The sequence below is a fragment of the Oncorhynchus gorbuscha genome, linkage group LG03 (assembly GCF_021184085.1).
Source record: "Oncorhynchus gorbuscha isolate QuinsamMale2020 ecotype Even-year linkage group LG03, OgorEven_v1.0, whole genome shotgun sequence".
In the NCBI taxonomy this organism is placed as follows: Eukaryota; Metazoa; Chordata; class Actinopteri; order Salmoniformes; family Salmonidae; genus Oncorhynchus; species Oncorhynchus gorbuscha.
In genome coordinates, this window is record NC_060175.1 from 7,996,340 (window position 1) to 8,009,055 (window position 12,716).

At 45.5% G+C, this 12,716-nt stretch overlaps 1 protein-coding gene across 2 annotated transcripts in view; it reads left to right on the top strand.

Moving 5' to 3' along the window:
- The first annotated feature begins 2,459 nt into the window (after positions 1–2,459).
- Positions 2,460–12,716, top strand: part of LOC124025449 (metabotropic glutamate receptor 7) — a 439,661-nt gene continuing 429,404 nt past the window's right edge. For both annotated transcript variants that reach the window (XM_046338894.1, XM_046338887.1), the window contains exon 1: positions 2,460–3,841. In XM_046338894.1, coding sequence (XP_046194850.1) covers positions 3,320–3,841 — 522 coding nt within the window. In that variant the 5' untranslated portion in view covers positions 2,460–3,319. The remainder of the gene's footprint in view (positions 3,842–12,716) is intronic.

The window sequence follows — 12,716 nt, forward strand, 5'->3', positions numbered from 1 at the left end:
ATCAATGTCCTGTGTGGCTCGACTTCAACAATCAAGGTTCTGTGTGGCTCGACTTCAACAATCAAGGTCCTGTGTGGCTCGAATTCAACAATCAAGGTTCTGTGTGGCTCGACTTCAACAATAAATGTTCTGTGCGGCTCGACTCCAACAATCAATGTCCTGTATGGCTCGACTCCAACAATCAATGTCCTGTGTGGCTCGACTTCAACAATCAAGGTTCTGTGTGGCTCGACTTCAACAATCAATGCCCTGTATGGCTCGACTTCAACAATCAAGGTCCTGTGTGGCTCGACTCCAACAATCAAGGTTCTGTGTGGCTCGACTCCAACAATCAAGGTTCTGTGTGGAGTCGCCTGATTAAGTCAGGGGAAAGCCTGCCAAGAAAGCTAATTCTTACCTTGAGATATTCTCATTAAGAATTATTGGACATATTTCATTTTACCCTGAAATATGTCGCGCAGATCAAGTACAGCACTTTTTAAAATGTTTCTTATGTTTTTAAATTATGCATTAAATTAGCGCCCGTAGAATATCCCCAAGCTTCTTTGACCTTTAATTGAAAACCTAACGCCACTACATTGTAAGTGAAAGCTCACCTAAGACTGCAGCATTTAAGAATTCATATTCTTGTGTAGGCTACAAAGGTTTTACCCAATAAATTACTGGGAGTTTACATATATAGAGTGAGCAAATCTCTTTATTTATATTTTTTATAGGCTACAGCGTTGACATCATTGAAAGAACTTCTAAAAGACTTCTAAAGGATTTGTTGGTACAGATATGGCAGAGTGATGTTTACTGTAGAGTCAGGCAGAGTGATGTTTACTGTAGTGTCAGGCAGAGTGATGTTTACTGTAGTGTCAGGCAGAGTGATGTTTACTGTAGTGTCAGGCAGAGTGACACATACTGTATTGTCAGGCAGAGTGATGTTTACTGTAGTGTCAGGCAGAGTGATGTTTACTGTAGTGTCAGACAGAGTGATGTTTACTGTAGTGTCAGGCAGAGTGATGTTTACTGTAGTGTCAGGCAGAGTGATGTTTACTGTAGTGTCAGGCAGAGTGACATACTGTAGTGTCATGCAGAGTGACACATACTGTAACCATACACCTCTACGCACAACAATTACTTTCTGTTGAACATTTTACCAGAACACATTTACTTGAAGAACAGTGCAGCTGTTAAGTATGGTAACAGAATGATGCAACCAAAAGGTACAAACCCTCATTATGTTATCAGACTATGCATCTGCTTTATACTTCAAGAATGTAATGACATTCTTTGGAAATTGTTAGAATTGGTACTTGTTTGTGGAGTTGCATGTTTGTTTGTTTTTTTAAACTTTGACATCATTGTTTTTTTGTTTGCCAACATTATAAAGTGAAACATCGGAGTCTCAGGATAAGACGGTTAATGTGGAACTGCTCTTATGTGTGTCCATTATTTTATATCGTTCATAATATCGTTTATAATATTTGAAAGACCATCTTGTACAATGGATTATGGACAGATTATTTTCAAGATTACTCTCTATACCTCTGCTAAATGACTTAAATGTAAATGTTAAGGTCATTATAGATGAAATGACAGTGTATTACCAGCAGTTGTAATAATACTCTAAAGACATATTCAAAGACATCTTTCCATCCAACCAAGACCTTAACAAGGCATGGGCAATACTTGTATTTTCTAATAATGGATTCTGTGATTTATGTATAGCGTGTGTGTGTGTGTGTGTGTGTGTGTGTGTGTGTGTGTGTGTGTGTGTGTGTGTGTGTGTGTGCGTGCGTGCGTGCGTGCGTGCGTGCGTGCGTGCGTGCGTGCGTGTGTGTGTGTGTGTGTGTGTGTGTGTGTGTGTGTGTGTGTGCGTGCGTGCGTGCGTGCGTGCGTGCGTGCGTGCGTGCGTGCGACGTATCTCTCTTGTTCCGTGTATTTCTGTGTGTGCGTGCTTGCATGCAAAATATAGCAAACATGCGTGATTGCACGGTCGGCAATAGCTTGCATAAAGCTGCAACAGAATTAGGTAACCTCCTACGCTCAATGAACATTGTATGGTACATCAGGTTTTCCCTGGTTGCTTACACAAGCGTAACCATTAGGGATTCCTGATATCGATTTGTATTATCCATTTCTCGCAATCAAAGCCCTCTCCCTCTCTTTAATATAATATTTACAACAAATTCATTTTAACAATGATATCGTAGTCATGGACACACAGTTGATATGTTGGTGTAGTAGACTGGGATACACATAAAAGTCCATCCTGTGATTTAAGCTGAAAAATAAAATGTGTGTTGCAGGCTTTGGGCATTAGGTCATTTTACAAACGCATATTTGATTTTTCCGTGGAGAGAAAGAGAGAGATGGTGAGAGAGAGAGAGAGAGAGAGAGAGAGAGAGAGAGAGAGAGAGAGAGAGAGAGAGAGAGAGAGAGAGAAGGCGTCATTCCCTCCGTAGCGCTCAGGGGGAGATACTTGTATGTCTCCCCTCCATCCTCTCCTTGCAAGTGAGGGATTTCTAAGGGATCAACAACGAAAGAAAGACTACTTTCATCAGAGAGAAGCCGCTGCATTCTTAGGCAAACGGGAGTCTCGGAGAAGTTCGTTGTTTGCGTGAAGAGGAGGATGTCACAGACACCAGCTGAACATGTTCAGAACGCAATTCCGTTATCATCATGCGCCTCAAGATGTGTGCTCCTGTGATGGACTGCTTGTGAAATAAACGTCAACTTTTCGGAGTTCTATATCTTGAAGATTTCCCGAGTTGTCCGTTTGTTTTAAAACAATTTATTAGCGTTTAGATATTCGTTGTGGAAAGTAGCCTATGACATCAGCGCACGGTGGGAGTTCAGTGGTGATTCACGCTTTAAACCGTGGAATATCAACATCACGTATTCGTGCGCATTTAATGCGTATTTAAATACATTTAATGAGTTATGATTAGTATCCATTACATTTTTCTTTCTACAAAGTATTAGTCGGTTAGTGTTTTTTATTGAATGTCGACCCACTGTCTTCAAACCTGGAATGGGTGTCCGAGCAACAAGCGATTGTGGGAACCGTACACTGCTATTGGGAAGTCGTGCGCACATTTAGGAGGAGTAACGCATTGGCAAACCCGTCGGTAGCCTATAGCGGAATAATATGCGCACCTTTCTCACCTGCGCATTTTCTTCTTACAAATAAGCACACATGAACTTACTTTGGACGATGCCTCACCTTTATTTCATTTAAGTATTATTTAAAAAAGTGCCTCGGTGCGTCCGGTCTTTTTTCTAAATCGAATTCGGAGGAGGCATAAGGGGAAAGAGCGAGAGAGAGACCATGGCCAAGCTAAGGAATGGTGGTGTGGTTCTAGAACTGAAGAAACCCTACTTTACGTGGAAAGTATTATGTGTGATGAAAGCTCTATTTGACCTTACGGCATCGCAGGAAATTTATGCACCGCATTCCATAAGAATGGAGGGAGACCTGACCCTTGGCGGCCTCTTCCCTGTGCACGCCCGGGGGATCCCGGGGGAGCCGTGTGGAGATATCAAGAAAGAGAACGGGATCCATCGTCTCGAAGCTATGATGTATGCCTTGGACCAAATCAACAGTGATGACGATCTTCTTCCCAATGTCACCCTAGGTGCCCGGGTGCTCGATACGTGTTCGAGGGACACCTATGCTCTGGAGAAGTCTCTGACTTTTGTGCAGGCACTCATACAAAAAGACACGTCGGATGTGAGGTGTACTAACGGTGAACCACCAGTGTTCGTCAAGCCAGAAAAAGTTGTGGGAGTGATAGGAGCTTCAGCGAGTTCTGTATCGATCATGGTGGCGAACATATTACGTCTGTTTCAGGTAAGAAAAGCGTATTAACACGGTGTAGTTATACTTCAATGTGCAGAGAATATCACTTTATTATTAAGTTATTAGTGACACAAACACAACGAGTGAATTATATCTTATCATAACTATTTCAGATTCCATAAATGGCCTTAATTTACACCCGAGATACATCTAAATGTTTAGAAATCGATTTCAGCCCACTGATGCTGGTATGTGTCCTCTCCCCCAAGTGTTTGATGCATTTGTGATGCTGTTGTATGCTTGAAAGGCTACAGTGTTCCACATCCTGTAAAGTTGTATAATGCTAGTACGCATATACCTTTTTATTTCATCGTGTGAGACACCAAGTTCAGGTTTAAAGAGTCAGCTCAGTTCTTAAAACCGGTATCATCTGTACTGCGAGATACCCGGCTACAGTAAAAATGGTTGAACTTCAATAGCATTGCATGGTGCTGAAAGGACTACTTCCTGTATCACTATACGGCACCGCATTGCTTCAGTAGTGCATGGTTTTGAAAGAATAGCTTCGTACTGCGACCGCACCGCTCTACTGCTCTCACATTCAGGCCTCGTTCAGTAGTAGGGCACAGCGTTGTGGAACGTTCATAGAGCGTGGTGCTGAAGGACAGCTCCATGCCGCCACCGCACTGCTATTCGCTCACTGTTTTCACATTCAGGCCTCGTTCAGTAGTAGGGCACAGCGTTGTGGAACGTTCATAGAGCGTGGTGCTGAAGGACAGCTCCATGCCGCCACCGCACTGCTATTCGCTCACTGTTTTCACATTCAGGCCTCGTTCAGTAGTAGGGCACAGCGTTGTGGAACGTTCATAGAGCGTGGTGCTGAAGGACAGCTCCATGCCGCCACCGCACTGCTATTCGCTCACTGTTTTCACATTCAGGCCTCGTTCAGTAGTAGGGCACAGCAGTATGTATTCACCTCACGGAATACACCCCCAATATCCCTGCCAATAACTACCTTCAGAGTTCTGGGCCTATTCAACTCTGAACCGCAGTAGTAGGGCAACTGTAGTTAGGGCCTACCTGCACCAATCGCCGTTGTGGTCATAGCAACCGCAAATGTCATATTACCGCAGATCAATTGGGTTTTCCCACCTTCTTATTATATTAGCAGCCAATGGTTATCTCTGATCGATTAGGACACACAATTTGTCCCACATTTACACACACAGGACTGGACATAGGAATACAGACATGGAAATATCGTTAACATTTTAACAGGAAATCATTATTTGTCAGCCAGCATATCCATATGGGCATTTCACACAGGCCTATAGGGTTTACAATAGATATGGGGACATTAAAACTGTAATGGGAAATGATCAGATGTCTGCCAGTATATCCCCATGGATCACAGTTTTCGGTTGGAGATATGTGCAGAGAATATCACTTTAATTATTGCTTGTCTGATAGAAAAGGTATCCACACAGCTGTTCTCTACCTAGCTAATGTATTTAAATGTCCCAGTTGGCAGTCCAAACCTGCACCAGAACACAAACCCATTACACCACTAGTACCCATGCGCTGTGCTTACAGCAATGTGTCTCAGATGTGGCTCTGTGGGTGTGTCTCAGATGAGGCTCTGTGGGTGTGTCTCAGATGAGGCTCTGTGGGTGTGTGTCTCAGATGAGGCTCTGTGGGTGTGTCTCTCAGATGAGGCTCTGTGGGTGTGTGTCTCAGATGAGGCTCTGTGGGTGTGTCTTAGATGAGACTCTGTGGGTGTGTCTCAGATGAGGCTCTGTGGGTGTGTCTCAGATGAGGCTCTGTGGGTGTGTCTCAGATGAGGCTCTGTGGGTGTGTCTCAGATGAGGCTCTGTGGGTGTGTCTCAGATGAGGCTCTGTGGGTGTGTGTCTCAGATGAGGCTCTGTGGGTGTGTCTTAGATGAGACTCTGTGGGTGTGTCTCAGATGAGGATCTGTGGGTGTGTCTCAGATGAGGCTCTGTGGGTGTGTCTCAGATGAGGCTCTGTGGGTGTGTCTCAGATGAGGCTCTGTGGGTGTGTCTCAGATGAGGCTCTGTGGGTGTGTGTCTCAGATGAGGCTCTGTGGGTGTGTGTCTCAGATGAGGCTCTGTGGGTGTGTCTCATATGAGGCTCTGTGGGTGTGTGTCTCAGATGAGGCTCTGTGGGTGTGTGTCTCAGATGAGGCTCTGTGGGTGTGTCTTAGATGAGACTCTGTGGGTGTGTCTCAGATGAGGCTCTGTGGGTGTGTCTCAGATGAGGCTCTGTGGGTGTGTCTCAGATGAGGCTCTGTGGGTGTGTCTCAGATGAGGCTCTGTGGGTGTGTCTCAGATGAGGCTCTGTGGGTGTGTGTCTCAGATGAGGCTCTGTGGGTGTGTCTTAGATGAGGCTCTGTGGGTGTGTCTCAGATGAGGCTCTGTGGGTGTTTCTCAGATGAGGCTCTGTGGGTGTGTCTTAGATGAGGCTCTGTGGGTGTGTCTTAGATGAGGCTCTGTGGGTGTGTCTTAGATGAGGCTCTGTGGGTGTGTCTCAGATGAGGCTCTGTGGGTGTGTCTCAGATGAGGCTCTGTGGGTGTGTCTCAGATGAGGCTCTGTGGGTGTGTGTCTCAGATGAGGCTCTGTGGGTGTGTCTTAGATGAGGCTCTGTGGGTGTGTCTCAGATGAGGCTCTGTGGGTGTTTCTCAGATGAGGCTCTGTGGGTGTGTCTTAGATGAGGCTCTGTGGGTGTGTCTTAGATGAGGCTCTGTGGGTGTGTCTTAGATGAGGCTCTGTGGGTGTGTCTTAGATGAGGCTCTGTGGGTGTGTCTCAGATGAGGCTCTGTGGGTGTGTCTCAGATGAGGCTCTGTGGGTGTGTCTCAGATGAGGCTCTGTGGGTGTGTCTCAGATGAGGCTCTGTGGGTGTGTCTCAGATGAGGCTCTGTGGGTGTGTCTCAGATGAGGCTCTGTGGGTGTGTTTTAGATGAGGCTCTGTGGGTGTGTCTCAGATGAGGCTCTGTGGGTGTTTCTCAGATGAGGCTCTGTGGGTGTTTCTCAGATGAGGCTCTGTGGGTGTTTCTCAGATGAGGCTCTGTGGGTGTTTCTCAGATGAGGCTCTGTGGGTGTTTCTCAGATGAGGCTCTGTGGGTGTTTCTCAGATGAGGCTCTGTGGGTGTTTCTCAGATGAGGCTCTGTGGGTGTGTCTCAGATGAGGCTCTGTGGGTGTTTCTCAGATGAGGCTCTGTGGGTGTTTCTCAGATGAGGCTCTGTGGGTGTTTCTCAGATGAAAGCCGTGTCAGGTCAAAAGTAACGCATAGCAAACACGGTAATCTTAGGGACTCACACCCTACTCTGTCAACAGAATGCTAAATGCCCATGGATTACAAATCATGGTCAATTATTACCAGCCCAAAATTTAACTAACTTTGTCTATTTCCCATTTATATTCTCTAAATTAGTCAAAGCATTACATGTGTTCTATGGAACACTCCAGAATATCCCTGTCCTGTGGAATAGTGGTTTATATCCCTGTGGATGAGGAATAGTGGCTGTATCCTGTAATCCCTGTGGATGAGGAATAGTGTTTTTTTGGAAAACAAACCATACCATACTAAGACTAGTGGCTTGGAGTTTGCTGTCTGGGGTTAGACAAATAGTAACTTCACATTTAAAGATCCCAAACTGTGAAAATCATGTTTTCCATAAAATTGATTGATATTTGGATGAAACCAATTCAAAGTAAGTTGACTCATGTCAAAAGAAATGACTGTAACTGGGTTCTGCCGAGTGTCGCAGAGGGCTAGAGGCGTCACTACAGACCCTGATTCGATTCCAGGCTTTATCACAACTGGCCGTAATAGGGAGTCTGATAGAGCGGGGCAGAAACTCCATGTTGTCCCGGTTAACTCCATGTTGTCCGAGTTGTCCCGGTTTACTCCATGTTGTCCGGGTTAACCCCATGTTGTCCCGGTTTACACCATGTTGTCCCGGTTAACTCCATGTTGTCCGGGTTAAGTCCATGTTGTCCCGGTTAACTCCATGTTGTCCCGGTTAACTACATGTTGTCCGAGTTGTCAGGGTTAACTCCATGTTGTCCCGGTTAACTCCATGTTGTCCCAGTTAACTCCATGTTGTCTGGGTTAACCCCATGTTTTCCCGGTTTACTCCATGTTGTCCCGGTTAACTCCATGTTGTCCGGGTTAAGTCCATGTTGTCCCGGTTAACTCCATGTTGTCCCGGTTAACTCCATGTTGTCCGAGTTGTCCGGGTTAACTCCATGTTGTCCCGGTTAACTCCATGTTGTCCCGGTTAACTCCATGTTGTCCGGGTTAACTCCATGTTGTCCCGGTTAACTCCATGTTGTCCCAGTTAACTCCATGTTGTCTGGGTTAACCCCATGTTTTCCCGGTTTACTCCATGTTGTCCCGGTTAACTCCATGTTGTCCGGGTTAAGTCCATGTTGTCCCGGTTAACTCCATGTTGTCCCGGTTAACTCCATGTTGTCCGAGTTGTCCGGGTTAACTCCATGTTGTCCCGGTTAACTCCATGTTGTCCCGGTTAACTCCATGTTGTCCGGGTTAACTCCATGTTGTCCCGGTTAACTCCATGTTGTCCCGGTTAACTCCATGTTGTCTGGGTTAACTCCATGTTGTCCCGGTTAACTCCATGTTGTCCCGGTTAACTCCATATTGTCCCGGTTAACTCCATGTTGTCCGGGTTAACTCCATGCTGTCCGGGTTAACTCCATGTTGTCCCGGTTAACTCCATGTTGTCCCGGTTAACTCCATGTTGTCTGGGTTAACTCCATGTTGTCCGGGTTAACTCCATGCTGTCCGGGTTAACTCCATGTTGTCCGGGTTAACTCCATGTTGTCCCGGTTAACTCCATGCTGTCCGGGTTAACTTCATGTTGTCCCGGTTAACTCCATGTTGTCCCGGTTAACTCCATGCTGTCCGGGTTAACTCCATGTTGTCCGGGTTAACTCCATGCTGTCCGGGTTAACTCCATGTTGTCCCGGTTAACTCCATGCTGTCCGGGTTAACTCCATGTTGTCCGGGTTAACTCCATGCTGTCCCGGTTAACTCCATGTTGTCCCGGTTAACTCCATGTTGTCTGGGTTAACTCCATGCTGTCCGGGTTAACTCCATGTTGTCCGGGTTAACTCCATGTTGTCCGGGTTAACTCCATGCTGTCCCGGTTAACTCCATGTTGTCCCGGTTAACTCCATGCTGTCCCGGTTAACTCCATGCTGTCCCGGTTAACTCCATGTTGTCCCGGTTAACTCCATGTTGTCTGGGTTAACTCCATGCTGTCCGGGTTAACTCCATGTTGTCCCGGTTAACTCCATGTTGTCTGGGTTAACTCCATGCTGTCCGGGTTAACTCCATGCTGTCCGGGTTAACTCCATGTTGTCCCGGTTAACTCCATGCTGTCCCGGTTAACTCCATGCTGTCCCGGTTAACTCCATGTTGTCCCGGTTAACTCCATGTTGTCTGGGTTAACTCCATGCTGTCCGGGTTAACTCCATGTTGTCCCGGTTAACTCCATGTTGTCTGGGTTAACTCCATGCTGTCCGGGTTAACTCCATGCTGTCCGGGTTAACTCCATGCTGTCCGGGTTAACTCCATGTTGTCCCGGTTAACTCCATGTTGTTCGGGTTTACTGATCTAGAGACTCCTTGTGGCAGGCTGGGCGCCTGGAGGCTGATCTCGGACATCAGTTGAATAGTGTTTCCTCTGACACATTGGTGCAAAATGACTTCCGTGTTAAGCAGACAGGTGTTAAGAAGCGCGCTTAGGCGGGTCATGTTTCGGGAAGACACATTACTCGACCTTCGCCTCCCGAGCTCGTTGGGGACTTGCAGTGATGAGACAAGATCAAAATTGGGGAGAAAAAGTGGGTAAACCCCTCCCACCAAAAAATGCAACTTCACTTAAAGCCTGAAATATTATCCACCAGTGGCAGTGTTTTATAACCTTAACTCATTTAAATATGTAGCTCCTTAATACAGCCGTCATCACATGTCCGTGTCATGTGACTTTGCTTACAGTTGAAGTCGGAAGTTTACATACACTTAGGTTAGAGTCATTAAAATAGGTTTTTCAACCACTATAAACTATAACAAACTATAGTTTTGGCAAGTTGGTTAGGACATCTACTTTGTGAATGACAATGTGAGGGTTTTCCTGTGGTGAAGGAGAAGCGGACCAAAATGCAGCGTGGTGGTTATTCATGTTCTTTAATAAAGGAACTAGACATGAAATAACTAACAAAACAATAAATGTGCGAAAACCTAAACAGTCCTATCTGGTGCAAACACAGAGACAGGAACAATCACCCACAAACACACAGTGAAACCCAGGCTACCTAAATATGGTTCCCAATCAGAGACAATGACTAACACCTGCCTCTGATTGAGAACCATATCAGGCCAAACATAGAAATAGACAAACAAGACATCCAACATAGAATGCTCACTCAGATGTAAGTCGCTCTGGATAAGAGCGTCTGCTAAATGACTTAAATGTAAATGTAAATAAATCACCCTGACCAACCAAAACATAGAAACATACAAAGCAAACTATGGTCAGGGTGTGACAGACACAATTAATTTTTCCCAAAATTATTTGCAGACAGATTATTTCACTTATAATTCACTGTACCACAATTTCAGTGGATCAGAAGTTTACATACACTAAGTTGACTGTGCTTTTAAACAGCTTGGAAAATTCCAGAAAATTATTTCATTGCTTTAGGAGCTTCTGATAGGATAATTGATGTAATTTAAGTCAATTGGAGGTGTACCTGTGGATGTATTTCAAGGCCTAACTTCAAACTCAGTGCCTCTTTGCTTGACATCATGGGGAAAATCTAAAGAAATCAGCCAAGACGTCTGAAAGAAATGGTAGACTTCCACAAGTCTAGTTCATCCTTGGGAGCAATTTACAAATGCCTGAAGGTACCACATTCATCTATATAAACAATAATACGCAAGTATAAACACCATGGGACCATGCAGCTGTCATATCGCTCAGGAAGAGATGAACGTACTTTGGTGTGAAAAGTGCAAATCAATCCCAGAACAACCGCAAAGGACCTTGTGAAGATGCTGGAGGAAACAGGTACAAAAGTATCTATATCCACAGTAAAACGAGTCCTATATCGACATAACCTGAAAGGACACTCAGCAAGGAAGAAGCCACTGCTCCAAAACCGCCATAAAAAACGTCAGACTACGGTTTGCAACTGCGTCTGGGGACAAAGATCGTACTTTTTGGAGAAATGTCCTCTGGTCTGATGAAACAAAAATAGAACAATTTGGCCATAATGATCGTTATGTTTGGAGGAAAAAGGGGGAGGCTTGCGAGCCAAAGAACACCATCCCGACCGTGAAGCACTTGGATGGCAGCATCCTGTTGCGGGGGTGCTTTGCTGCAGGAGGGACTGTTGTACTTCACAAAATAGATGTCATCATGAGGATGGACAATTATGTGGATATATTGAAGCAACATCTCACAACATCAGTCAGGAGGCTTGGTCTTGAATGGGTCTTCCAAATGGACCCAAAGCATATTTCCAAAGTTGTGGCAAAATGGCTTAAGGACAACAAAGTCAAGGTATTGGAGTGGCCATCACAAAGCCCCGACCTCAATCCTATAGAAGATTTGTGGGCAGAACTGAAAAAGCGTTTGCGAGCAAGGAAGCCTACAAACCTGACTCAGTTACACCAGCTCTGTCAAGAGGAATGGGCCAAAGTTCACCCATCTTATTGTGGGAAGCTTGTGGAAGGCTACCCGAAACGTTTGACCCAAGTTAAACAATTTATAGACAATGCTACCAAATACTAATTGAGTGTATGTAAACTTCTGTCCCACTGGCAATGTGATGAAAGAAATAAAAGCTGAAATAAGTAATTCTCTCTACTATTATTCTGACATTTCACATTCTTAAACTCAAGTGGTGATCCTAACTGACCTAAGACAGGACATTTTTTACTGGGATTAAATGTCAGGAATTGTGTAAATACTGAGTTTAAATGTATTTGGCTAAGATGAATGCAAACTTCCGACTTCAACTGTACATTTAACGTATTAGACATCTCAAGGGGAATGAGGCAGAACGATACTGGTAACTAACACCTTCTCGACTGTGTTGTGCCTTTTAACTAGCAAGCTACTGGATGCATGCTGGGAAAAGCCTGCTGTGTTGTGACTGGATGCCATAGTGATAATTTAACGTTACATCAGACAGCACAAAACTATTTTTTTTTTCCGGTGGACAGGCTGAGGCTTTAAATGTCACACATGTAGTCCACATTTGGAGCGAAGCTGCTTTATTAATTGGGGGAGAACAATCATCCTTGATCCAGCACCGTATGTGGGGAATCTGTGGGGAATCTGTGGGGAATCTGTGGGGAATCTGTGGGGAATCTGTGGGGAATCTGTGGGGAATCTATGGGGAATCTGTGGGTAAGCTGTCAGGAAGCTGTGGGGAATCTGTGGGGAAGCTGTCAGGAAGCTGTGGGGAATCTGTGGGGAAGCTGTCAGGAAGCTGTGGGGAATCTGTGGGGAATCTGTGGGGAAGCTGTGGGGAAGCTGTGGGGAATCTGTGGGGAAGCTGTCAGGAAGCTGTGGGGAATCTGTGGGGAAGCTGTGGGGAATTTGTGGGGAAGCTGTGGGGAATCTGTGGGGAATCTGTGGGGAATCTATGGGGAATCTGTGGGGAAGCTGTGGGGAAGCTGTGGGGAATCTGTGGGGAATCTGTGGGGAATCTGTGGGGAATCTGTGGGTAAGCTGTCAGGAAGCTGTGGGTAATCTGTGGGGAATCTGTGGGGAAGCTGTCAGGAAGCTGTGGGGAATCTGTGGGGAATCTGTGGGGAAGCTGTGGGGAAGCTGTGGGGAATCTGTGGGGAAGCTGTGGGGAAGCTGTGGGGA